Genomic DNA, 27003 nt, shown 5'->3' on the forward strand with positions numbered 1-27003 from the left:
TTACTTTGCCGAATTTGGACTTCGCAAATTAGTTCATAACGTGGCGAGTAATTTGCGCTCCCATGTAAAAATGTCTATTCATTCAAAAGCAGATTTTACTTTTAAGAACTAAATGGTGATATTATAATGCGAGATGCCTATTTACTGTCAGATTGATTTATTGACGAATCACAGTCAGCTTAACCCCCTTCGTTCTTCAACAGTTGATTTTACCCCTCGCCATTATCTTCTCGTCTATTAATTCCTATGTCTGTGGGACAGATAGAGAAACGGTAGCGCGTGTTACTTTTACGTCCATCAGATAGCGCTATTTTTTTAATGCATGTTTTTACTTGTAACATTTGACTTCTATATAATATATACGTATATAATAAAACACGCATATTCTAGTGCAACGTTGTGTCTAAATTTCAAAGTAGTCGGTGAAGAACTTTAGGAGATTTAAGATTTTGAACAAACGAAAATTTATATTTGTATTTATATAATATAAGAAGAAGATAGATAGATTCTTCATTACACCTCAGGTGGCAATGCTGTATTTGTTCCACTGGGATTTCAATAGTAGGTGCTAATAGGGACTGGCGTTGTTGATCCCTTCGGACCCCTCCTAAAACACGGGATTTTTCAAGTTATCCCCCTAATTTCACAAAAATAATTAACCAGATCCATCACTGCATATACCAGCGGCGTAGCTATAGCATTCACTGAAGCCGATGGGGGAGGAGTGATTGACCCACCTAACCCCCCCCCCCTAATTATACCTATTCTAAATTAAATTTTGTCATTAAATCAAAGCTGTTGGATAAGGTTTGTAAATTAATATTAGAATTATTGTGACTGTCATAAAATTACCTACCATACTTCAGACGTTTCAATTTGACTTGATCAACTCGACACTTGAAAGCACATTGACAAGTGTGAACCTTCTTCCAACAAAGTTGATCGAGCTTTTAGTTAGAAATCTTGTTCAATTTTTGTCGTTAAAAAAAACTGAAAATAGCCGTTTAAAACCAAATAATGAAGAAGTTTTCTTAGCGAGTGACAAGGAAAGATGATTATCAAATATTATGCATTATGAAGGATTGTCAAGATGGCGAGTCTCGTCCAGAATGAAAGACCAAAGACAAAATACAAAGGGCGTGCGCGTCCTGTGTTGGACGTCATCTGACTAACAATGGCCACATTATAAACATTTACTGTCTATTTATAAACAATATATATTCGATAATGTGAGAGGCATTTGACGCACGTGTCTCCCATACCAGTGGAGACAGACGACACGACGATCATTTGGGAAAATGTTGAACTGGTAACTGCTATAGGATTAAGTTACTAAACTGAATTGACTGGAGATCTTTGCTAGTTACACCGTTATTATAATTACCGTCGATGGGCACAGATGCTGCAGAATTTTTTGAATGAAATGCTGAATTATCAAACTTTAATGATTGATAAGTAAACTACAAGAAATATAAAAGATTTCGAAGAAGAGATAAGGACCAGTTAATTTCGAGCAATGTGGAACGTTATGTGTAAATACATGGTTTTTAAACTATTGGCACATTAGAACTAAATAACATCATAATATTTTGTACATACAAACCCAGACGGATATGAATAAATAAATCTGGATACAGAAGAAACGCCGCCGTCTTGGAATAAGTTACTCCCTCTTTTGATGTTAAATAATTTTTTCGTTATTATTATTTTTTTTTAAATACAATGAAACTGAAAAATTGCAAGACAACAATATGAGTTGAAGCTCATTAAATTTCAAAAGAAAGAGAATTTCGTGTTTTTATTTTATTGAAAAAGGGTTTAACTTATTTACTCGAGCGATTCGTGTCATATATATAATATTACTTAATTAATACCATTCCTCAACAGATTAAAGCGATGCCATACGTAGTAATGCAAAAGCATGTGTTTTTGGTTTGAAAATTTGGTCGCCTAGAAATGTTTCAGATGCTTTAATTAAATACTGCGAGTAGAATACATCTTGGCCTTTGAAATAATCGAGTATTTTTTAGAAAAGTCTTTTTATAAGCCCAGAAAAAAATAATATAAAGGCCTATGAAAACTGCTTTAAAGTTCAAAATCTCCTACTTACGAACCAATTTTCGGTTATGATTTTATTGTATAATGTGGAAAATTAAGCTATTTATAAAATGATCGAAAAAAAAAATATATTTATGCCTGAACATCTACAAAATAAAATAAAAGGCACTTTTGGCCATGTTTTTTTCTTGCATAAATCAAAACAGGCGGATGGTGTTAAGCGATAATTTAAACCTTATCGCCATCTACGTAAGGGTTGTTATTGATAGCGGCTCAATTTAAAATACCAAACGAAGTAGTGCATCGCCTTAATATACATATAAAGATATGAAACTGCTTACTGCGTTTTAAAGCCAATGAGTCCAACTAGATTTTACAAATTTTCCAATATTTTTGGGTTCTATAAATTAGGCACATTATGGCAAGCGATCGCTCAAAACGTTTTGCAAACTTGGCATAATATGACAAAATTCGCTCGAGTTGTTATAGCACTCAAGAAACTAGTAGGATTATAATACATACTAGTAGACACCGTAATGCTTCGCTATTGTGAATGTCTTTCTGGCGTCTACGACTTCTTCGACAATTCAATACTGTATACCACAATGTTACTGTTAAAAAACTACATTACATCGACTTTAATTCCACTCCATATCTCATTCTGGTGCAGAGATATCGCGTTACGTATTCCTCGAGCGTCCTCGACTCCTTATACCATCCAAACCCCTCTCTAGGCCTGTGTACAGTAGCCCATTCACCATATTATTATAGAAGAAGAAGCATCTGGTTAACGTTACATTGTTATCTGTTTTTGTTTATCGACTCTCCAAGCCATTCCTGTTGACTATTAATGGACGGCTGTTTATAAAACACGCTTGGTCCATCGATTTTATCGAAGTTGTGAAAATCGTTCAAAATACTGATGTTATCGATTATCTTGCTGACTTCCAAACAACAAAAAATGCGAACTGTAAATAATATAAGAATTCGTTCCTTTGAGATTATCAACGTAGGTACCTTCACCTACTGGTAGTCAAAAAGATCTTGGCGTCTTTTTCTAGCCGATAATCCCAACAAAATGTCGCCAATTTATAAGGGAACACTAGAACTATAGATAAAAAAAACTTTACTAAATGTAATTAGTAAATTATTTTCATTTCCACTCTACATTATTCAAATCTAAGAAACACGAAAACAATGAAAAGGCTATTAAGAATTAGTCATCACATTTAAAAGTGCAAATAGTGAGAGCACAATTTTGGCAGGCAACCTCACCCAGTGGTTGGTTAAAATTTGATGAAAAAAAAGGCAATAAAAAATCTCTCATAAAATTAATGATGTCGGGATATTTTTGGCAATTATTATGTAAGTATCGGAACTTATGTCAAATATTCTTAGCCTTGATACAGAGGTTAGAAAAAGGAGAATTGAATGTAAGATACTGTAATAAGGAAATATCAACAACACGGTCAATTTGGAATCTTTTAATTGGCGACAATGTTGGGTTTGCCAACCTTAAATAAATCCGTATAGGTATACATATAAACCTACTATTGTTTGGTAATCCGTTATTTTGAGTTGCAAAATGGAAAATATGTATACCTACATCACGGTGCATAACGTAGTGGGATAGTTTTATGCTGCCAGTATACGTTGGGCCAACGCATTGGGTCAAAATATATAGGACCTCTTGGCTACTAGGCGTATATTGGCGACGTTGTTCGGCCAACCCAATTAGTGTCGGTTTTAGCGGATTCAAAATTAGCGGATCTTGGAGCCAACCCGCTAACAGTGTTCACACGTTGGCCATTGATTGGGGATTTTGCGTGTTAGATTCCGGAGCAATTGAATTTATTACTCAGTGGACACGACCGTAATGAATAACCATACATTATAAATACAAATGTGTACCTATTGCGTTCATTGATGATTTTTTGGTCGTTTTAAATGGTGGACAGTTAAAAAATAATGTTCGTAAAGAAAAGATTTCAACCACCAAAAAGTACCTACTTAATTACCTTTTTCCGAGCATGAAGAATAAAAGATATAAAAAAGTTTATTTTAAAACAAAAAAATACAGAAACAATATTATATTACAAATATACAGTATGCTTTTAAAAGCACATTTTTCAGGTGCCAATAAAAGCAGTCGATTATCGACTTGACGAACTGTGAATTTTCGCTTGACTCGTCCAAAATAACGAGTTCTCTCACTCCGAGGCGACCTTGCGTGAGACGAGCCAATAACCATTGTTTATTTCTTCGTAGGAAATATCCTACAAGCTTCAAAAGACGAGATGTACATGATACATAATGTACATTAGTACCTAATGGTTAAACATTAACCTAAACTTTTAAAAATAACACACTGTTTGCATGGGTAACTACATAGGTACGCATAAAGATTTGAAAGCAGAGATACAGGTGAAGATAGACTAAAGAACATTAGGAAAAAAGATAAAAGAGGAATTTTCGCCGCCATTGAAGATAAGCTTTATAAGTTTATATAAAAATGAACTTCCCTGTTCAGCATTAAGGCCCCGTACTAAGCGTTAAAAGATGGTTTAAAAGTGAGATACAAATGTTAGAGGGAGCGCGCTAATATTAAAAAAAACGGTAATAATTAAGCGAAAATGGTGAAAATATTTAATAAAACACGACTCATTTGAAATGGAGCAAAAAATTCCAGACAAATGCTTTAGTTGTATTTAAAGATACACTGTGATTTTGTTCATGCCTATAACATATTAAATAACAGAAAAAACGTGTTTTTAATAATTTTCGGAGCTTATTTTTCGTTTTTTTTTCTATCGAGGAAATTTCATATAATTAACGTTTCGGCATAACAAATGTTTAGATATTATCTTCAAAATAACGAGAAATAATAAATAAAATATCGGTAGACATATGCAGTGTCGTTTTCTGTCAAGTGCGTTTCTGCTACTATTTTTTGTCGTAACAATATATTCTCTTGCCAAATACATTTTAATGAATCATCAAATTGAATATTGTTGCTATGTCACTATAATCTCGGTGCAGTGACATGACGAAATGTCTTAGATAAAAATATATTAAGACCAACATATTATGTGGGATTTTTTCATATTATTTATTTTATCTCCGATAGAAATTACACGATACCTAAGCAGCAATTTTGAGAAAAAATATTAATCGTAGCAGGTTTAATTTCAATGAATTATAATGCATCTAATTAGATTATAAAAATGCAAAAACCTAACACATTATAAATTCGATATTAAAGACGGATAATACATGATTGATTGATGGCAATGTGCAATCGTCAAATGAGCATTATTTTAAATGTATTTTTAGAACTATTTTTCGCTTTGAGAGATAAAGAGCAAAAATGATTAGTATAGTTTTATTGATATATATTTTTTCTACATATAAGTACCTACCTACCGACCTAACATACCGAAGAATAAATAAAAAAGATCTCTAACATTATTTCATTTTACCACAAAGAAATGCCGTATTACGCAGAAGTACAAGTTTCATTTATATAGATAATAATGTTTTAAAAACCGTCATGTTTCGGGACCAAACGGACCCTTTCTTTCTCGAATTGAAGAAAATGTATTTATCCTTTACACGTAAAGATTACAAAAGCGTATTTAGTATTTCAGAGTCTACTTAGAATACTGCATAATTCATTGCTTTGGAAGAAGAAAAAACTGTTCGTTTATCTTATTTACATCTCTGAACATGTGTCGTTGGGCGACAGCCAAAAATACATTGAACTAGACGCTAACTAATCAGGGGTCTATATCTATTCCATAGCGTGGGACGTGGCAGATACCCCTGACCTTAGGGTTCTGCAGTCTTCAGTCTGCACTACTATTCTGGGTGAGAGCACTTACCATCAAGTGAGCAACAGGTACCACCAGAGAATCGATCATACATCGGTAGTATGTGGGTATTAGGTGACGCAGGTTATATGACGTAGTCTTTATACGGCTCTATATTCTGCTTATTTAGTCTGGATGAGAACATTAGAAACAGCCAACATTAGAGAATCAATCATACACAATAATATAGTCGCCGTTCAGATATAAGTCGCCGACCAACACCCACAAACTTGGAAATAACTAAATTTAAATGTTAGATAATCTTATTTGAAAGCTTTTATTTTTTTTCTTTTATTATGCGGGTAGACAAAACTTTGAAATCTCCGTTACTTTCCGTACTAATATGTTCTTACACGCCGATTCAATGTTGGCGTGTTAAAGCTGGCATTGGACCATTTTAACTAAACAAACGCCATGGTAATAAGTCAAGTTTTTCACTGTTCTGACCTTACACGCCGCGTAATATTTACACTGCGTTTATAAGTACGAGGGTTAAACTTTAAACCGTATTTTGAGGTTTATGCTACATATTTTAGCTTTCAAATTTGCAGATCTAAAACAATATGTGCTGTGGTTTGTGACTAGAAGGCGACGATATAGTATATTGTAGTATTGTGCCTGTTAATCGGGAAACAAGAGATTATAATCGATCTAGAACTATAATAAGTTAAACGGTGATGAACTAGACGATCACAAAATTAATTCAAGAACTATACGAATATGATATTTCACATTCCATTTCAAGAACTATAGAAACAATAAAAATAGTTTTCACATTATTTGTACAGGATTTTCCAATAAGAGGTGTTATTTTGATATTCAAAGAAAAATGCCATTTTTTAATATAAATGATCGAATGTTTATTTCATTATAAAGAGGAAGGTATGCCGTTAATAGTGAAAAATAACATCAGTCAATTGACCATCACGACCACGCCTACAGGACCATATCCTTTTCATGAAATTTTCCATAACCAAATCGCAAAGTGGCTGCCTTATGTCCTCGATAGCCTCACGAATTCCATCTTTGAGGTCTTGAATCGACGCTGGGCTGTTGGCGTAGACCTTCTCTTTCACGTGGCCCCAAAGGAAGAAGGTTTTAAATCACAAGATCTCGGTGGCCAATTGTGATCACCTCTTTGAGAAATAACACGGTCCGGAAACTTTTCCCGTAAAAGATCAATGGTTTCGTTGCTTGTGTGGCACGTAGCGCCGTCTTGTTGAAAGTAAACGTTGTCCAGATCAATACCATCCAATTCCGGCCATAAAAAATCATTAATTCCTTAATTAATATTCAAAATAACACCTCTTATTGGAAAACCCTGTATTACAGTTATTTTAAATATCCAATTTTATACTGCTCTTCCATTATAAGCTGTCAACCAATTACAAAAAAAAAACTATTACGACGTATACGATGAGGAATATACGAGTAGTATGTAATATATGTAATAGTGTATGAACTTGCGAACAGCCAAAAATTATTTCAAGAACTGTATAATTATAATATCTAGTATAACCAAATGAGAACTAAATATTATATTATCACCAATTATCAATAAACTAGCAAACTAGGCCTTTCGCGTTTCATCAGCCTTACTTAATAAATGTGTTTTAAATTTTACACAGCTGATAAAGAACCATTTTCACAACAAATAAAAAGTTTTTTGTTTCAACAAACTAATCTCGACATCCCAAACGAGGTTCCCGAAAACAAAGCCGATACCTATTTAGATTCAGAGATGGGTCTCACTCCTAGAGGAGTTGGGAGTGCGGGGTTCAGGAAAGCGCCGATATCTGCGTGATCCGTTAATTCACTTTGGGATGGTTCATTAGCTGATCGGGTTAGCTGACTACAGATGCAGCGGAGCGGGAGAGAATGGCGATTAGATGATTAGATGATCAGATGATCAGACACGTCGCAAACCATTGAACCTAACTCCACTGGATCTAGAAGGGGCATAATGCCACTAACGAAAGGTAGAGACGTAGAGAACATTTCTGTCAGTCAATATTAGATTAATGCACTCTCGTAGCATTTATTTATTTGATTACTATTGCCCAATTATAACGTTTATTACGTAAAATATGGTTTAATAAATGACCGCATTCGTGAAACTTTGGTCATATATTCATCTTGGCAGTAAAAATGAAGATATGCAGGGTCCGCCCGAAAAAAGTGGTGGAACAAACACCCCTCTACCTCTAGGGGGATAACTGGTTCAGTGCCAATCACTCCCATGGGCGGTGGACTCCCATGGACCAATCATATTTGAATGGTAACAAAAGCTCCTGGCAGCGAATGTGTTAACCCTCGTTATTTTCATATTTATTTACTATACACCTCTGTTATCTCGCCAAATATTGATACTATCGACTTGGGTCTCATTCGATTCAGCACGAATGAAAACATGGTAAACGATACCTCACTTGACATAGTTTATATATATTTTTTGCACGGGGGGGGGCCTCCTCCTCCTTCCTCCAAGATCTTTTCAGTTTTCCGTATCAACCACGAAGTGTAAAAATTTATTACAAAATGATTGCATTTAAAACATTACTCCAAGCTGTTTTACTAGTTGAGACATTAGCTCTGAGCTGAAAATTGCGTATTTAAGGGTGGGTATAAACATGAAAAATTTTCCGCGAGCCGAGCCACGAATTACAGGAAAGGAACACAGCAACTGCAAGCGGCGTTTCGCGCCGTTTACATAATTCTCGGCTCGGCTCGTGGATATTTTGTCCTGTTTATAAGTAGCATAATATGATCAATGTCCTCCGAAAGTGCGAGATGAATCTTTACTACACAAATAATAATACGTGCATTTTTGTTGTTTGTTTTTGGGGTGTTATGCCGTGTTGTGCTAACTCCTTCTTTAGCCGACGTTTCGGACAGCGTTGCAGTGTCCATCATCAGGGCAGATCCGGTAGATCCGAAGATGTGATATAAAGATGAATACGTGCACTTTACACGTTTATTACACCTCGCGGGCTTTCAGGATTCAGGATACTAAAACCTGTTACGCCAGAAGCCTTATAAGATCACGCAATGGCACGTAACTTGCTGAAGCCAGCTTCCCTAAACGGAGACTGATTGCAGGACAATTATTACGTGTTCTCGTACTGGCATAACTAGTTCTGGGAGAGGTTATGGTCGTAAGTAGTGTGGACAGGTGTCCTGTCAGGAATCCAAGGACCAAGAAGGATGTTTGAAGATGGGAGACGTTCCATCAAAAGGCTGGTGGAAGTTGGAAGTGGTGGCTATTTATTTATAATTCTAGAGGGTATTAAACTGATGCTAAAGTCAATGGCTTGCTTATACAGTGAACATATTAGTGAACCCCAGAGTATTTTTGTACCTTTTAGTATACGCCACACGGCACATCGATAGTACTTTACACATTCAGTACTTTAAGGCACAAATTGAGACGGACTCATAGGTACTCATTTTATCTCATTTTGTATTACTATTTAGTTGTCTATTTTTCTTTTCTTGTGATTTTAAAATTAAAAAATACACACAAGATTTCAAAGGAATGCCGAATAAGATCAATATTTACTTATTTATCCACGGTTAGATTACAAAGCCTTTGTCTATTAACATTTCCCTTAAGTACACTTATTTGATAGCTTTGATCAAGTTTGCTCTCTCATTTTTATCATTATTGATTCAACTGCGCGGGTTTTCACTTCTTATTCTTCCGTTGTGCGGACAACATTTCAATCTGGTATGAAAATAAAGCAAGACATCGCTCTGTTACTTTCCTCATGGCTCCCTTTTATGCATCAGAAGTTATTGGTCATATTATCGGACAATATAGCGTCGTTGGGTAAAAAATATCCCCTCAAGGGCGCTAAGGAAGTGGCATCGTCTACGGTAAAGACGAAAGTATTTGACTGTCCTAAAACGGGAAAAGTTTCCTAAGTGAACAATCAAAACTTTCTTGTAGTGTTTTCTTTACTAAATACAAATTTAAAAACAGTAAAAGTGTTACTAATATTTTTTTATTTTTTTTTATTGTGAATACCTCACAAGAGTCCCAACTGCTCCCGTCTGGAGCCAGTGAGACTATGGCATCCCCAATTGGGGGATGTTGTGAGGCTGAAGGTAAGTGGGGAAGGGAAAGAGGAAGGTGGGGAAGTACCTGGCTATTCAGATCTAGTCACTAAACACGGCTAAAGCCATTTGGAGCAACGTTTCAATTCTGAATGGTGGTCTTACACCAGGGCGATACTGGTAGTATCTTCCACTCTGGAACGTGCCGCAAATATACTATATATTATTTTAATTAATTAATTGTGAAATAACACAAATTAATCAAATAAAATTTATTTGCGCACGCCGGGTTCGAACCCGCGACCTTCGGAATGGCAGTCCAATGCGTTACCACTGGACTATGCCGGCCGTAGAGCTGCATTCAAGATTTTTTCGTATGTATAGCTTAGATCTTCGATTGAATATAGCATAGCCGAATTAGGTAAATGTTAAGATGTTAATTATAAGGCAAGGTACATTAATAATTATTTATATTAATTAATTTTATTTAACGAATTTAGATTGAAAATCAAACCATTGGAATCGATAGAAAAAGTTTTTAAGTAGGTATAGCAGGGCTGCATTATCGATTTTAAAAACTGTTTCACTGGGTTATAAAAATGTTAATTTCTGTTGTCAGTGCATGGCTGCAAAATATCCAAAGTGCAATGAAATTCGAATTTTCAAAATTGTAACTCACAATTAGTATAAAATCCTATCAGACAAGTTTAGTGACAAACGAGGCGCCAAAATTATTTTATTAATTAATAATTCTTTGTTGGAAATGTGTATTTTATTCATTTAAATGTTTGACAGATGCGTAATTTTTCAAGCTAATATTCGAAAGAAAAATTTCTTATACTGAACGGCAGTGATCCTGATGCAAACATTTTTTTACGTATATTACAAATCCTACAATTATAATAAAAAAAGTTTAAACATAAATGCGAAGAATGAATATTTAAAAAAAAGTAAATAAATTTTCATTAACATGAACGTAATTATTTATTAGGTACTTACTTGAGTTTCTCATTTAAATTGATCTTGATTTATCTTATTGACTTTTAGCGCATAATTTATACCAGTAACCGATCGTAAAGCTGTGCTAAAATCAACCATTTCTGTCACACATCTTATTGTACGATTCAGCTGACTTTTACGACCCGGCTGTGTGTACGTATCAACACTTTTATGACTTTGGACAAATTTTCATGTTTTCCAAACGAATAACTTTAAAATATGAACAAGCAGAATAATCTTCACGTGTGAGAATTATGTCTCACAGTTCAGATGACTCAGGTTTATCGGAATCATGTTTTAGAACAGATTTTGTGAAATGCAGTGAAGTCGTGGTCCATCGTACCATGTGTGGTCAGTATTCTTAAAATGAATAGAAATTTTAGTAAAAGTTCATCAGGAGACCTATCAATTAATTTTAAGAGATTTTTAATAAATTAGCAATACTCATTTTTCTACGTGTGGCATTTCACCAAAAGGGTAATAATCTCTTGAAGTGTGAAAACCGATAGGTTAAATGTATAAACGCGCCCTGGAGGTATTCTCTTACAAAAACGGCGCTGTAGAAAAGAACCAACATTATTATCAAAGGATATCTATCTCTTCAGTGGTTATCAAGTTAAGATACGTAGATATATACATTATTTTATTTATTTTTTATTTTTTTTATTTAAGCCTATTCTTGAATACACATTTTACAAATGATTACAGTGGTTTATATTGTAGTACAGAGAATGAAGTACAGAAAAAAGGTATACAAAAAAAAACAACATAGGTTGATATAGGTAAAGCTGTGTGTGGGTGATATTGTATGTTACGTGAACACCTCACTAGGAGAACCTGTGCTGAGGAGTTAACGTGTTTGTGATTAAGTGTGACAGGTATTTATGTGTTGTAGTAGAAAGTTAACTTTTTTTTCAGACATATATTGAAACATAAAAACACAAATTTATATGTGAGTGCATGTATTTTTGGATAGTTCTTGAAGAACGTGTATAATATTTAATGTTACTTATATTATGGTTATAATATTATTATAGTTCGTCAAAATTAATTAAAAAATACAATTTACGATCAAAGTGAGAATGGTTAGGTACTCTATTGAATATACTGTAAAACTCGAATAGAAACATTGCTTCGAATGACTTTAGACGTGTTTATTGACCAGATCTGAACAGCCAGGTATTTCTCGACCATCTTAATCTATACCTTCTTACACCCTTGTGCGGTAATCTTAAAGAACAAATAATCGTTTCTTCTAATAAATAAAGTAGCGTTAAAGAAATTATTTCGACCCTATTATTTCTAGGTAATCAACAATGACGATTTCACTTCGACTTAAAATAAAGATAGCAATAAAACTAGACTCAGATGAAAGGTGTCATTTCTACAGCATTTAGTCTTCAGACTTCTTAATTTTATTATAAAAATATTGAATACGTAATTTAATAAATCACCACGTAAAGTTGAATTATAAACTGTGGGACAAAATAAAAATTGTAACAAGTCCCATGAACATGGGACTCGCTACAATGTGATAATAATCTCGTTATAATGAATACCAAATAGTATTTATTATAACGTGATTTATTTATACATTTTATCGTGTTTTTATATCTAATATAAAACGATTAGTCAGATGTGAATGTGTGAATAAACTAACATGTTTTAATCGTGAGGTAATCATTATTTTACGTTTAGTCTAGGAGTAAATATGCTATAATAATTATTGTTCACTATTATAAAGGCGGGGGCAGAGTTGTAATGCTAATGATTGTGTACAAGTGTGCGTGTGATGTTGAGATTACGAATGTGTGTGTAATGCTGATGATCATTGTTGTGAATGTGTGGGTAATAGTAATCTGAGAAGAGCGGGACGGCAAGCAAGCGTAAAATAGGACGGAGAATTCATTCATGAGCCATCGGCACAGAGTTAGGGTTGGCAAAAATTATTTACTTATTAAATTAATTATTGAAGACAATATTAGCGATTCTTAAACTAAAACTTGAAACAGAAAAATCAGAAAAAGATACGGTCACATCTAGCGCCCGGCAAAGCAAGGGTCCTGGGATCCTAGATGCGACCGTATCTTTTTCTTTTTCAAATTTTCATTTAAGAATCGCCAATATTGACTTCAATAATTAAATATTACGATTTAAGGTTTTACTCATTGTTATTTTAAAATAATCATTATTCTTTTTTTTCTTTAAATTAAAAAATATGAGGTCGAAATTATTACTGAGAGAGGAGAATGAACGATAATTTTATGATTTACATGAAGGTACCCGAGCGCGGAATGCACAGAAGTCGCGAAATTAATTGCGTATGATCGTTTTTACATTAACTCCACAGAGGAAAATAATTTCCGTCAGGGTCTATGTCATATTGGGAGATGCTGTATGGAGGGTTTTTTGAGGTGAGGAATGGGTGAACTTGGGTCTTAAAGACCGTTATTGCCTGAGTAGAAAGGTCATGGTCATGTGTAAATTTAGGGTATCAGTTTTCTTTCAAATCGGTATATTTTAATAGTAGTTCCGTCTAATACTGCAGGTATTTAAAAAGAATCTTGTTATTGTTTTCATGCGTTGTCAGGCTGCATAAGTATCAAATAATATGTTTTGGACACGAATTGCTTATTATTCATCATAGGTATTTTTTATTGAAGACTTAAATATATCTGTTTTCATTAAACTTCATTCAACTTAAAATAAAACAAGTGATTGTACTGTACAGTGTGTACAACCCTGTTTAACATTATACGGTGTAGTGACCCTCTGAGAATCGAATAATGGCCGTCACTGTTGACTGGTACATACTGCTCCGTGGCGTCACTCGCTTACCTCCTCGGCCATTCTGTTTGCCTGGTACCCGGACCCAACCAAACTATCGATCAGTGAGCAAATAAACTAGATCAAGAAAAAAAAACGCTTACGTTGAGTGATTAGATAGGTACCACGGAATATCATTCTGTGGGTAGGATCAAATACAATAAACGCTGTTCATATAAAACGGTTCATCTTTTTGCGTCTCTGCGAGCCTGGTAGGTGATTGAGCAAAAAACGACTAACTCCACCGATCGCTTCGGTCGTTGTTTTGTGGTGTTGAATTAGTCGATCGTTGATCATTCAAATCTGTGCCCTGCGTAGTGTTGCGCTCCTAATCGAAATATGGATAAATAATATCGATCGAACGCTGCATTGATGTACCAGGAGGATCAAATAATAATGCCATCTCTCTCATGTTTGTTTGTACGACGCAGATGAATTTTACTCCTCTCTGTTCATATGCTCCTGGTAGTTAGACCCCCTCGGTTGGTTGGCGGAGCATTAAAAAAATTTAAAACGTTAATTTTTTTAACAAAACTTAAAACGCATATTCCATATTCCTTTAGGTTCTGTCAGAAAATATTATAATAGGTGGGACAAGAAACAATATTGAACTTGATAAAAACTTATCGATAACGTAAAAGAGTTGCGCAATTAATTATATTAAATTTCTTTATCTTTTAAGTGCAGATATCGGGTGTTTATGGAATTTTAATATGTTAAATTAATTTAATAGAAAACGTTTGGATATTTCCTGATACTGACAATTGACTCATGTAAAGAATTTGTTGATAAAAAATAATTTTAATTCCCAATAGTACATGCCACTCACTAACAATCCCTTTTTAAGGCTTTTTGAAGTGAAACTTCTTTACGCGCGTCATGCAATTTCGAGGACCGGAGTAAAACCGACTCATGACCGAAACGAAAATGCGGGTACCCCCACCACCGATTAAAGTTCATTTGATCTAGTCAAAGTTTTGAAGTAACATATAAATGCTTCTTAGCTCATCCCGACAACTGGCGTTGGTGGTGTAATGGTCAGCATAGTTGCCTTCCAAGCAGTTGATCCGAGTTCGATTCTCGGCCATCGCACATTATTTTTTTGTTTTTAACGCCTTTTTCATTCAATATCTTATTTTTTAGTAGGTCAGAACATTTTTTAAAAGAAAATAATATTGCAAAATAATAAAAACACTTATCTCACTGTGATAAAACATTACTCCGCTAGAGCGCGCTTTGCGTTATTGTGTTGGATTAAAATTATTATCTAATCCGTATATTATGATAATTGTATTACATTTATTTAATTAATTTATTTATTTTGATAATATGTAATAATTTACAGAAAAAAAAATTAAAACTATCCCCCTCTGATAAAATATCCGTTCGCTAGAGCGCACTACGCGATCTTGTGTGGGATTCTATTTCTGTACATTGTACATTATTTTTAAAAATATATTATATTTTGGGTGTGATGTAGGTAACATTATAAAACATAACAAGCTCTCATATTTTCAGAACCTACATAATATAATCAATTTATGCGGCTTTGCTTACAGTTGGTGCTCAGCGTGGTTGGCTTTCAATCAGTTAAGCGAGGTTCGATTCTCGGCTGTGGCATTTTTGAAGTGAAACCTTGTTGAGGTGGGGGAGCCGCTCACGAACGTTCTCTCTCTTCTCTTCTTTCCTCTCTCTCAGACACCAGCGAACTGCGCCACGCCAAGCATCAGCTGAAACTAGAAGTTTCACTTCTGTCTTGCGTAGGCTTGACACACCCACTTTTTTTTAAATTACTTGAATAATATTGTCCAAAGACATGCAATTGCACGAATGCATGGCATATATCTGATGGATCTTTTTTCATATGCATTGGTAATATGTATTACTGAATTACAAACACCAGCTGAATTAATCGGGACATTGTGTAAGTAATTTACACAAAGAATAGGCACGTATTAATCATGTTTATAAGTATTAGGACTTGATAATGTACGATGTGATGACAAAGACGACGATTGTGTAGGTTGATACAATGAATTCATTGAAAGTTATGAGAACTAACATTTTGAATAAAATATCACCATTAGAAATACATTTATGTGTGGGTACACATAGTTAATAACTTAGAAATATAGATCCATTTTGTTGCATTTTATTTTTTAATAATTTCGCCCGGTGAAAGAATATCATTTAGAATTATATTAAAAATTTATAAACAAACCATAGACAAAATGCGAGAAATAATTAACTAAAAATTCTGCCTCAATACAGGTTCGTCTAATGAGGCAGGTTATGGACAACCTAAAATATAGTATATTATGCCATTTCTATATAACACTCTTACATTCATATCTACCTTTTCTTATATTAGAAACTGCTGTATTATTGTAACATTATTCTTTCAACAATTTCATTGTTTCTAACTGACATATAATTATATAACTTACTAATGATATATTATATATTCTGTAATTTTTTGAAGAAATAAATAAATTTGAAAAAAAATAAAAAATTAAGACGATGTTTAAAATGGCTTTAGCCTTGTTTGGTGACCAGATCTGAATAGCCAGGTACTCCCCCATCCGTTTAACCATCTCCTCCCCCTTCAGTCTCGCAAACTAACCCAATTGGGGATATCATAGACAAAAAAAAATAATGGAAACCCAAATACAGAAATTATTGCAAATACCTACAAACATACTTTATCAATACAGTTTCGTTGATTACAGGTGTGAAATTGCAGACCTGCGTAATTTTTTTACAATAACTATTAAAAATTCTTAAACTCGCAAATATCAGTTTTAAGTAGGATAATTTATATAACTAAAAATATCTTATATTGACAAAAAACCTTGATCAGTAAAAAATCAGTAAACATCTGGCATATTTCCATAGCGCCATCATTATAAAATATATCCTAAGGGCGCCCGTAAACATCATTCGAATGGCTAAATAAACGAACAAAAATATATAAACTATCTTTGCATCTGATTTGACTTAATTAAATGTTGGTGTAAAGTTAAAGGTTAAATTATTACGGGATTTACTGAGCGTATTCAGCGTAATAAAGAGCGGTCCATTGAGATGAGATTTATGATCTCTTTAGCGATGAGTGAGATGAGAAATGGTCTTTCAGCATCTCGCAGAAATTAATGTCCAGAAAACAACGAGTATTCGCACGGCCAACTTTAAATATAGAATAGAAAATAATGTGGTTATGATATAAATTGAATTTTAAATAAAGAACTGGTTTAAAAGGGGCTTTTAGTTAAATATGCAGGTATTTTATTGCATTCTTTGGAAACAATTTTCATATATTATTAGATATAAGTGAGTTTAGGCGTCATGAAATTGTATAACGTTTTCTGGTCGAGTGTGATTTCAAGGTCGAGCGATTATTTCCATTAATATATTATATTCAATCAATAATTTGAAACTGGAGCGAAATTGGACAGCAACTACTTACTAGTGCAACTATTTATGGTATAAAATTATGCACGGAGAAAAGTGATCCTGATAGCATGAAAATTTCCTGATAAAATATTAGACATTTAGAATATATCGAGAATACTTTTCGAGAGTTCTTTTCTTAATAAATATCTTGGCGGAATGCGACAATATCAGTATGTCAACGTCAATATTTTTATGAACACGTGTTCCGCCGTCCTCACAAAACATTCGCTTGTAACCGACACTTTGTTAGGAAACTCTGTCAATTAATTTGTTATAGGCCTGCAGTCCCGTTTAACAGGAAAATAAAAAATATGACCGTATTTTTTAATAAATTAACAGTATTTTACATCAGTAAGTTTTCTGCGTGTGTTGTTGATGTGGATGTTGATTGTGTGTCGATATGTGATATTTGTAATATCAATATAAAAGATATTCTTCAAAAATATTTTTATAAATCTTTGTGTTTTCAGAAATATATTACTTGGTTCAACATAGTTCCCACATGAAGATTCCGGTGGATGACCTGTATTATTATTCTTATAAATATAATTTGTTTATTTCCACTTTATAATTTGTTTATTGTGATGCTACCCCTCCAAATGAATAAATAAAACTACAACGCACTACCAGCAGACATTTAGCAGGGTTAAAACTACAAACAATGCGTGCAGTTCAACAGTGAACCTGTGCACAAAATGAACAGGGCAAAAAATGGCATCAATTTAAAATTTATATAAATAACCGACAAACCAGAATTGCAACAGTAACCGATCGCAGCACAGAAGCTGAACATAATCACCCTGACTTTAGTTCAGTGGCTGGAATTCCTATGGACTGGGATCCGGTACTGCCGATGATTAAAGAACTACTAGCTGACTATGAATAACCACCCATATTTCCGAACAAACGAAATTTGTCCCTAATAGAGGTGCAATGAATAGTGACGTCTCTGAATAACAAAATGATGTTTCTAATACTTGAGATAAAACGAACAGAATGTCTGGACCTAATTTTGTCTGTGATAGAGATGCAATGAATAGAGATGTTTCCGAATAATTGAATTTTGTCTCTAAAAAGGTGAAATGAATAACGATGTTTCCGAATAATTGAATTTTGTCTCTAAAAGAGGTGCAATGAATAACGATGTTTCCGAATAATTGAATTTTGTCTCTAAAAGAGGTGCAATGAATAACGACGTTAACGTTCCGAATAACGGAATGTTATCTCAAAAAGAGATGCAATTGTCTCTAATACAATAAATAGAGATGTTTCCAAATGTTCGAAGAAATAATATTTTAGAACTATTGATGTAACGCTAAAATGGATAGAAGAAGAAATCAAGGGACGAAGGGACGCCCCAGATTAATACGAGTATATATCATAGCACGATCAGAAAAAAAAGGGGTATGAGTAAAAGTTAATAAAGTAAGGAAAGTGTGACAACAAAGAATTGTGGGATGTTTCATCCTCCCTGTTTACACCTGTGAGAAAACGACATTAAGGTCAGTTAGCAAATTATCACGAAACAGAAGCACAACTTTTAGTGTCTAAGGCAGTGGTATCATCCCACAATTATACACGGATATAAAACTGGGATAAACATGAAAGTCTGTTCTAGGGATTTATTAATGCCACACCCTCCACAGTTGTACTGTCCCCAGGGTGCTACTAGCAGCTACTGTGTTCAGTGCATAACGTGTACTATATAGCGGAGTAAAGTTGGCCTCGCACCGGTTAAGTGAAAACTACAGCACAGCATAACCATTCTTGGAGAAGAAGCCATAAGTGTCCCGCGTCCCAACTGGCACGAATTGGACGTGCGACGCAGCCGACCAGTCGACCAGCCAACCAACCGACCAACCAACCGACCAACCAACAGCAACAGCAGGGAGGCTATTCCGGAACTGCGGATCGCTTTTCTGCCCACCACCGAAGATTGTCACAATTTTTATTACACCTTCCTTCTATCTAAGAATACATAAATAAACCTCAAGAAAAATTAAGAATCTGAACCTAGACATCCGAACTACCTACACGAAAACAAAAAAGAAAATGTACTACTCTTTCCGGGATGTTTATCTTTATCAATGAAATTGTGGAAATCGAATTAGATAATGACCTAAGTATTATAAGTACGGGGATAGTGTATCGATGTATTGTACATCGCTGCTGTCAACTTTACTACCTTGTCAAATAATTTTAGAATACAGCCCTATGTTAGAGCTTTTTTAAGTTCACGCCAAAGACGCCCTTTAGAAGGTCAGTTTTGGTTGAAAATCAGGTTGAATTTTTGCATACGTTCGTAATCATCGGAATTTTATTAACATAAACATGGCAGAATGTCGTAAACGACGTGAGGTATCATAGGAATTATTTATTCAGGCACATACATCGATTCCTACATAGAATGAAAATCGAACAATACACATTACAAATAATATTTAACACAACTTGTAGTTAATACAATTATAGCTTTCATCAACCTGAAACTTGGTACCTACATATTGATTCATTCCTTGCAACTATTTTAACATCTTCGACATCAATCAGTATATCAAGCATCACCCCCCAGTTCCGAAAAGCAGAACTTGCGGTCAGCCCCGATCCGATACTAGGGCAGTGCTTGCGGGCAGGCGAGCTTGCGGTCAGCGAGGAGGTATTAGCTACTCGGAGGAGTCACTCACATTTCTTCGTAAGACGTTTTAGGACTTGGTGCAACAGAATAACCTTTAACTATTGTGATATAAATTGAGATATTAGTATCCTTCTCAATATCATCCCTAGGGAACATAAAAGCAGCTAGTTGGATTCTGTGAAATAAGACCAAGATTATCCCTGTATAGGGTTGCCGTCCCTCCCGATATACCGGGACTACCGTTGTTATCGATCCCTGTCCCGACAAAACCTAACTGTATAGAAGTGTAGCTTTGCAATTATAGAAATAAAAAGAATACATATAAACTTCATTTAATAAATAAATAAATAAAATAAATATAAACCTAAAAAAAATAAACACAAAATACAGTTATTCAAACTAACATTACAGCTAGGCAGTACGTTTATAGTATGCATCAATAATATTCTACTGCAAAATAAATAAGTACGTATTGTATAAATACCTGTGATAGCTTATCAGCCACATAGGGTGACCATACGCAACGATTAAAAGATACAAGATAGTATGAATAATTATTAATAAAAAATAAGAATAAGTAAATTTAAATTGAAATAGGTAAATTCTAAAAGGTAAGTAAAAACAAATTAATAATAACAAGCAAATAATAGTATGGATTAGATACTAATAAGAAAATAATAATACGTACATTAAGTAGAGAGTTACCGACTTAATCTATAATGTCCCGATTTAAACCTGCACAATGCTGAATGCTGAGTGACGGGCGACTTATGGCAACCCTACTATATAGTAACGGAATCAATATAAAAATGTGTATCAATAATCAAAGACGAAGTATAATTTTATTATTATTTCGACAAAAATTACAATCAATCGTAGCGTTTATTGGTACCTGTATTACATATACTAAATTTACATTAATCATTACATAAATGGAGGAAAGTAGGGTGGTTCAAAAGAAGAATGAGAAAAAACTTTGAATAAAGTAATATTCATAAAAAAATCTAATGCACTCATTTATTAATCAGCACTATTATGTTGATATTGCAGTCAGTTACAACCTGGAATGAAATAATTCATTGAATGGAAAAGAAAAAAAATATGAATACCTAATTATTAGAAATGTATGTATTTTCATCATAACAAATGTTTAACATTATATTAAATTATCGTAGTATTCGTATCCGGATTCGCACGAGATTTCAACACTCTATTTTCGAAACCTGCAACTTCTATGATAGTTACTTTGAATCCAACGCGACCAAAATCTGGTAGCAGAAGCCGGCCAGCGCGAGTAAAGAGGGCGCCGATTCGCAGTTTAAATTGAATAATTCGTGACATCCTCGTTAGGGCGGCGCTGGCATCGGTTTACTTTTGCGTGGAGGGGAAGGGGGGTGCGGGGGTCGCTTACAGACTTTCAGCGACATTCGCTTATTACGGAAATTTTAGCGAATTCGTTTAAAGGCAGCACTCTAACCAGACAACCCAATTATCGGACGTTTTCAAGGCGGGCCGTGATGGTTTTTACCGAGGAATCACTTTCTATGGCAGACAAGGCAAACTCTATCAGGTTAAGAGCGGGCTATTGAGAGAGAGATACGATACATCAGTGAACGGGAAAAACTTTTAGTAAAAAATATTTAATTATCTATGAAAGCTTTTTTCAGGATCGCCAGTCCAAAAGAGCACGGTTTGATAGTAGAAATAAATTGAATTATTAGTGCATAGTGGAAGACGATATTAGAAAAGGTTAGATAGTGGTCGAGGGGTAAAGCTCTCAAATAGCAAGCCGAAGATCGCGAGTTCAAATTCCGGCGTAAGTAAAATTTATTTGATTCATTTTTGTTATTTAACAATTTATTTATATAAAATAATATATAGCGTACGAAAAAAAATTTAAACGGGGTAGTTCAAAATTTAAAAAATAAAATAAAATAGCGCTAATCGTCGATCAAATAATATGATGGAGTTTGAAACAACCCCAAAGTCGATCTGGCACCTGCCCCCTTAACACAAGCAGATCGATAAAGGTCGACTAAATTAAGCATAGTCAATCGACAAGATAAAACCTTTATCGATGTGCCTGTGCTAGAGGGCCTGACAACTCTACCACATTTAACATTGCAAATCATCTAATTTAATGGCCTTAGATAGGGAATTACGTTGCTTACATAATATTTTACGCACGAATAAGACCTCACACGATGACGACCAACAACCATATTAAATAAATGGAAAATCCCCTTTTCCATAAATAAGTTCTACGCGGACGGAATTTCAAACTCTTCCCGTGTTAAATCAAGCGAATGAAAGGGAGTAGAAATAATGCAATGGATGCATTCTCATTCTCATTCTCATGTCCATCTCTCACATTCTTAACCGTAATTTATCGTCAAAATAAAACAGAAAATTAAAGTTTCGAAAAATTGAAGAACAAACGAGTTTCAGGTGTTTTCAAAATATTATGACATACCTTACTTTACCTCATAGTTAGTAACTGAAACTAAAAATACCTTAATACTTATATTTAAATAAGAATTTATCTAAATAATTTTTAAAAAACTGTAGGACAGATTACATTAACTAGCACTCTACTTAGATTATACGGAAAGAAAAAATAACCAAAACACGGCGGGCGCCAGTAAATTTATTTCATTAATTTGTGTCGGTCATAAACATGTATAGTTTGGTTATAAATCACTAGCTAATAATCACAGTTTTAAGCCAATAGTAATAAATCGAAGTTATAAGTCTTAAGTGGCAGGGGACATGTTACATTAAGTTGTTAAGCGCCCTTGGGGCGATTTTCTCACGCAAACGGCGCTATAGAAATGATCCAATCATTATTATTATTTGTATTATTTCATAATTTATTAATTAAAAATAATTATAGTATAATTGTGGCAGGTTCTAGAAGGGAAGACCTTCGGGATTGAAACGTTGCATGAAATGTCTTTAGGTGTGTTTGGTGACCAGATCCGAACAGCCAGGTACTTTCCAACGTTACCATATCCTTCCCCTCCCACTACCTTAAGCCTATCAACATGACCCAATTGGGGATGCCATAATCTCACTTACTCCAGACGGTTGGGAGCAGTTGGGACTTTTGGGCGGTATACACACATAAAAAAAATTTTAACTATGGAAATAACGAAAAATATTGCTGTACTTACATAAAAAATAATAAGATTTAAGTACGAAACGATCGATAGTTATTGAAATTTACATACTTCCTTGGTGCATTAAACGGTCGTAACTACTTCAGGTGCATTGTAATTAATGATTAGGAGTTCCATCAACAGATTGCTTTGTCAAAGGGAAGACAGGATGTAGAATCCGGTCCATTATCAGCCATAATTCTGGACCAAAGAAGAAGTGCAGCGGCTGTGCTTTTAGCTCGAACTATAAAGAGGGGCACCTCGAAAGGGCGTCCATTACGGCGGCCGAGCGATACGCCTTTCGTCTGTTTACCGTCTACAGAGCTTTCATTAACCAATATCTGATCAACTTTGCAAAAGCTTCCGATACAAACGTAGCTACAAAGAATATCGAAAGAATTCAGCAAACTCTACCAGGCAAACATATAGAGCCAATAAAACTATTAGGAAGATATTTTTAATAAATAATACAATTTTTGGAATAGAATACTGTGTGACATAATTGTACCTTAGTTAGTCATTGATTGTGCCGAAAATAATTGCTCTATGTACAATTTGTATTACTACATATTCTGAGAAAACACGATTGGATATTCTATTGGACAGCAAACGTAGGAAATTTAAAACGCGAGTGACATTATTAGAGAGATCTAGCGTTTTATAACCAGCCGAAATAATGTAAATAAAGACTAACCACATCCTGGCTGACAAAGTCATCTATTGTGTATTTATGTGCAAAATTAATCAATTTTCTTCAAAAATTCAACAAGCATATTATTATCTAGCATTGAATAAGGTTCATATCTTAAAATAAAATTTGATTTAGAAATTAGGCGTCTTTCTTTCGGCGTACTTTAAACGAGTGATCTTGATTATGCCAGGGACAATATCTCTGATTGCCCAGATTGCTTTATCCAAAGCAAGATTTATGCAAAGTGACCGTAAACACCTTGGATGTCAATTCTCGTAACAAACAGAATATTCGAATGAAGTCATAATAATCTCATTGCTCCTGTCCTACAAAAATTGTAGTTAGCCTCTCTCTAGGGAGATGAGATGAGAAATATACTAAACAGCGCCCTTGAGGTGATTTCTCACGAAAACGGCGCTATATAAATTAGCCAAATATTATTATTATTATTACTTTATACTACACAAAATGTGTACTGCGTCCGCATTCAAGAGATGACTCGTTTGTGTTATTATCTAGGTAGAGCTTTTCAGAACAAGTTGCCAGACAGACGGCCAGCAAATATAGCAATCAGTGGCATTTGTCGATATCTCTTTAATACGACTTCACTAACGAAATAATGATAATATTGTATGCTGAATTTCTTTCAAATTATTGTCTGTGTTTATTTAGCGGAAAAAATATGAACATTTACGTTTCCAGATTTAGGCTTGTAATATGTTAAGATGAGTGATTTGGCTGATGAAATCCCAACAAAATAGACTACAGCCAGCATCTTAGCAATTCTAAGCGACAACTTGCACGAAGGGAGTAGTTGTATGTGGTAGATTTCTTTTCAGTGAATTCGCTTCCGTATATTTCAATTTCGTGAATTGTTTTCCCTTCTGTCTACCCTGATCCAGAACTCTGTGCTCGCATCTGTGTAGAAATATCGATAAGTAATGAGTAAAGACTTACCCAGTGAGGCCTCCGGATCGGAAAGGTCCGATAAGGAAGGGACCTTCTGCATGGCGCGCGGCGCGGATTCGTCATGCTCTTCTGGTTCCAACTTGATAGATAGACCGCCGCCACCCCACTGAAAACAACAACAAATAATTAAATCAAACATAACGATGCTAATAACAGATCATCTCGTCTTACGACCTGGTGACAGTAGTTTTTGGATAGAAATAATAGAATCCTACCCTGAGAGAGGACGTTAGAGAGTCAAATCTTATAATTAAAACTCAATGCAGAATAACTTGTCCTGTTACTGAGAGCACTAAATATTCAATGCACAATTCCTACCTGTAGACATAGAGCAATGTACGCCACTGCTATTTTCTGTACATAATAATAATAATAATGCAATTATGTAGCGCATTTCGGTAGATGTTACTTTTGAAGCTGTCATTTTTTGACATTTGACAAAGAGAAACTACGCCATTAATAAAAATGGAACGATACACGCTTCAAGAACGCATTGAAATTATTAAAATTCACTTGAGTGAATCAAATGCAAATCATCTTGAGTGATGAGGCCCATTTCCACATCGGTGGCTTCGTCAACAAGCAAAATTGTCGCATCTGGGGCTCGGAAAACCCAAGAGTTATTGTTGAAAAGCCTCTCTATTCTTAACGTGTGACTGTTTGGTGCGGTTTACGGTCCGGCGGAGTCATTGGACCTTACTTTTTCGAAAATGAGGCTGGAGCAACAGTTACGGTGAATGGATTGCGCTATCGAGAGATGATTAATGATTTTTTATGGCCGGAATTGGATGGTATTGATCTGGACAACGTTTACTTTCAACAAGACGGCGCTACGTGCCACACAAGCAACGAAACCATTGATCTTTTACGATTGAATATCAAAATAACACCTCTTATTGGAAAAGCCAGTATTATAATCTTCACGTTCGTGTTCGTAGATGGCGCTAATTTAATTATTTTAGAAAAAAACACGTTTTGTAAGAGCCCATTAAAAATCCGAGACTAGCAAGAAATAGAGGAAAAACCAAAGAATAAACCCATCACGTGATAAGAGATGATAAGGACAGTTATCATAAAAGGTCGAAAGAATATCACTTAAGACAGACTACGTTAAAAAGTGCACGTAAAAATAAATAAAAACACAGTTCGATGATACCTGATAATATTTTTTGCGAGAGTATTTGTTAAAATTGTTACTCAATTCAACTTCACCCTTCAGGAAGCGAAGTGACCCTCACTTCTTCCGATAATGCAATCAGAGGGACTGAATATTCAGCAATATTGTGTTTAAATTGAATAAAAATGTCGAAAAACTGAAACTTATTGTGAAATATAAGAAAATCGGGTTAGAAAAATAAATAACAAATAGACCGAATGGAAAACCTTAATCAAACTAATAACAACCATAAGAATAAAAAATGTTGACAGAAATTATATATGAATGATGTAAAACGTTAACAACAAAATATCACTTTAATCAAATGAAAAAAAAGGCTTTTGTAAAAATCACGGTCGGCTATTTGTTAAAATATTAATTTAATTTGTTTATTGTTGAATTATGATAACATGATTTGTAAACAGCAAAAGCAATCAATTGATGGAGTTACCAGTCAATAAGGATAGACATCGGGGAGGACAACAATGGGCGGATTAAATAAAAAGTCCATCAACGTTTATTACTTTTCACCCTTTGAATTGGGAAGATTGATGATATCTCTGTTTGGGCTGTCAACACATGCCACAAGTTACGAGCTTTGCTTATTCAAATAAAAGGCGTGTAATGACAATCGTTCAATTGTGAACAAGACCCATTTTATATTTATGGGGCAGTTTAATAAATATGGTGCTGAAGAAAATGCAAAGGAGAGAAGGTTTAGATAACTACAAATTTGTTTCTTAAGGGTAAACTTAAAAGAATTAATAATTTTCTCTTTCGTAGATGGAGCTATTTTTTATATTAAAATAACCTTTTTGCAATTTATACATTGGATTGAATCATCGATACAATATTGTATTGGAAATAATTGGGTTTTTATACGGACAAAAAGATTTATTCATATTCATAATACGTGTATACGGGCGTATAACAAATAATTCGTCTTTTTATTTTAAAGCATAACTTGCAAAAATGCAATTTAATAAAATAATTAAATTAACGCCATCTATGAACGCGTAGATTATAACCAACGCCGAGTTTAACCTCGTCTGTAGTGGTAAGGAAAAATATTTTTAATTAACTCCACGCAATAGGCCCCCAGGATTTATATCACCTTTGGGCATTCTGTCCGG

At 34.4% G+C, this 27003-nt stretch overlaps 1 protein-coding gene across 1 annotated transcript in view; it reads right to left on the reverse strand.

Annotated features, from left to right (window-relative positions):
- Nucleotides 1-27003, reverse strand: part of pnt (ETS transcription factor pointed) — a 324499-nt gene that overhangs the window by 238320 nt on the left and 59176 nt on the right. Inside the window, exon 3 of the mRNA XM_089640996.1 lies at nt 24703-24820. Coding sequence (XP_089497122.1) covers nt 24703-24820 — 118 coding nt within the window. The remainder of the gene's footprint in view (nt 1-24702; nt 24821-27003) is intronic.

This window comes from Hesperophylax consimilis, chromosome 16, assembly GCF_061612785.1.
Source record: "Hesperophylax consimilis isolate HC1 chromosome 16, BYU_Hcon_1.0, whole genome shotgun sequence".
Lineage (NCBI taxonomy): Eukaryota > Metazoa > Arthropoda > Insecta > Trichoptera > Limnephilidae > Hesperophylax > Hesperophylax consimilis.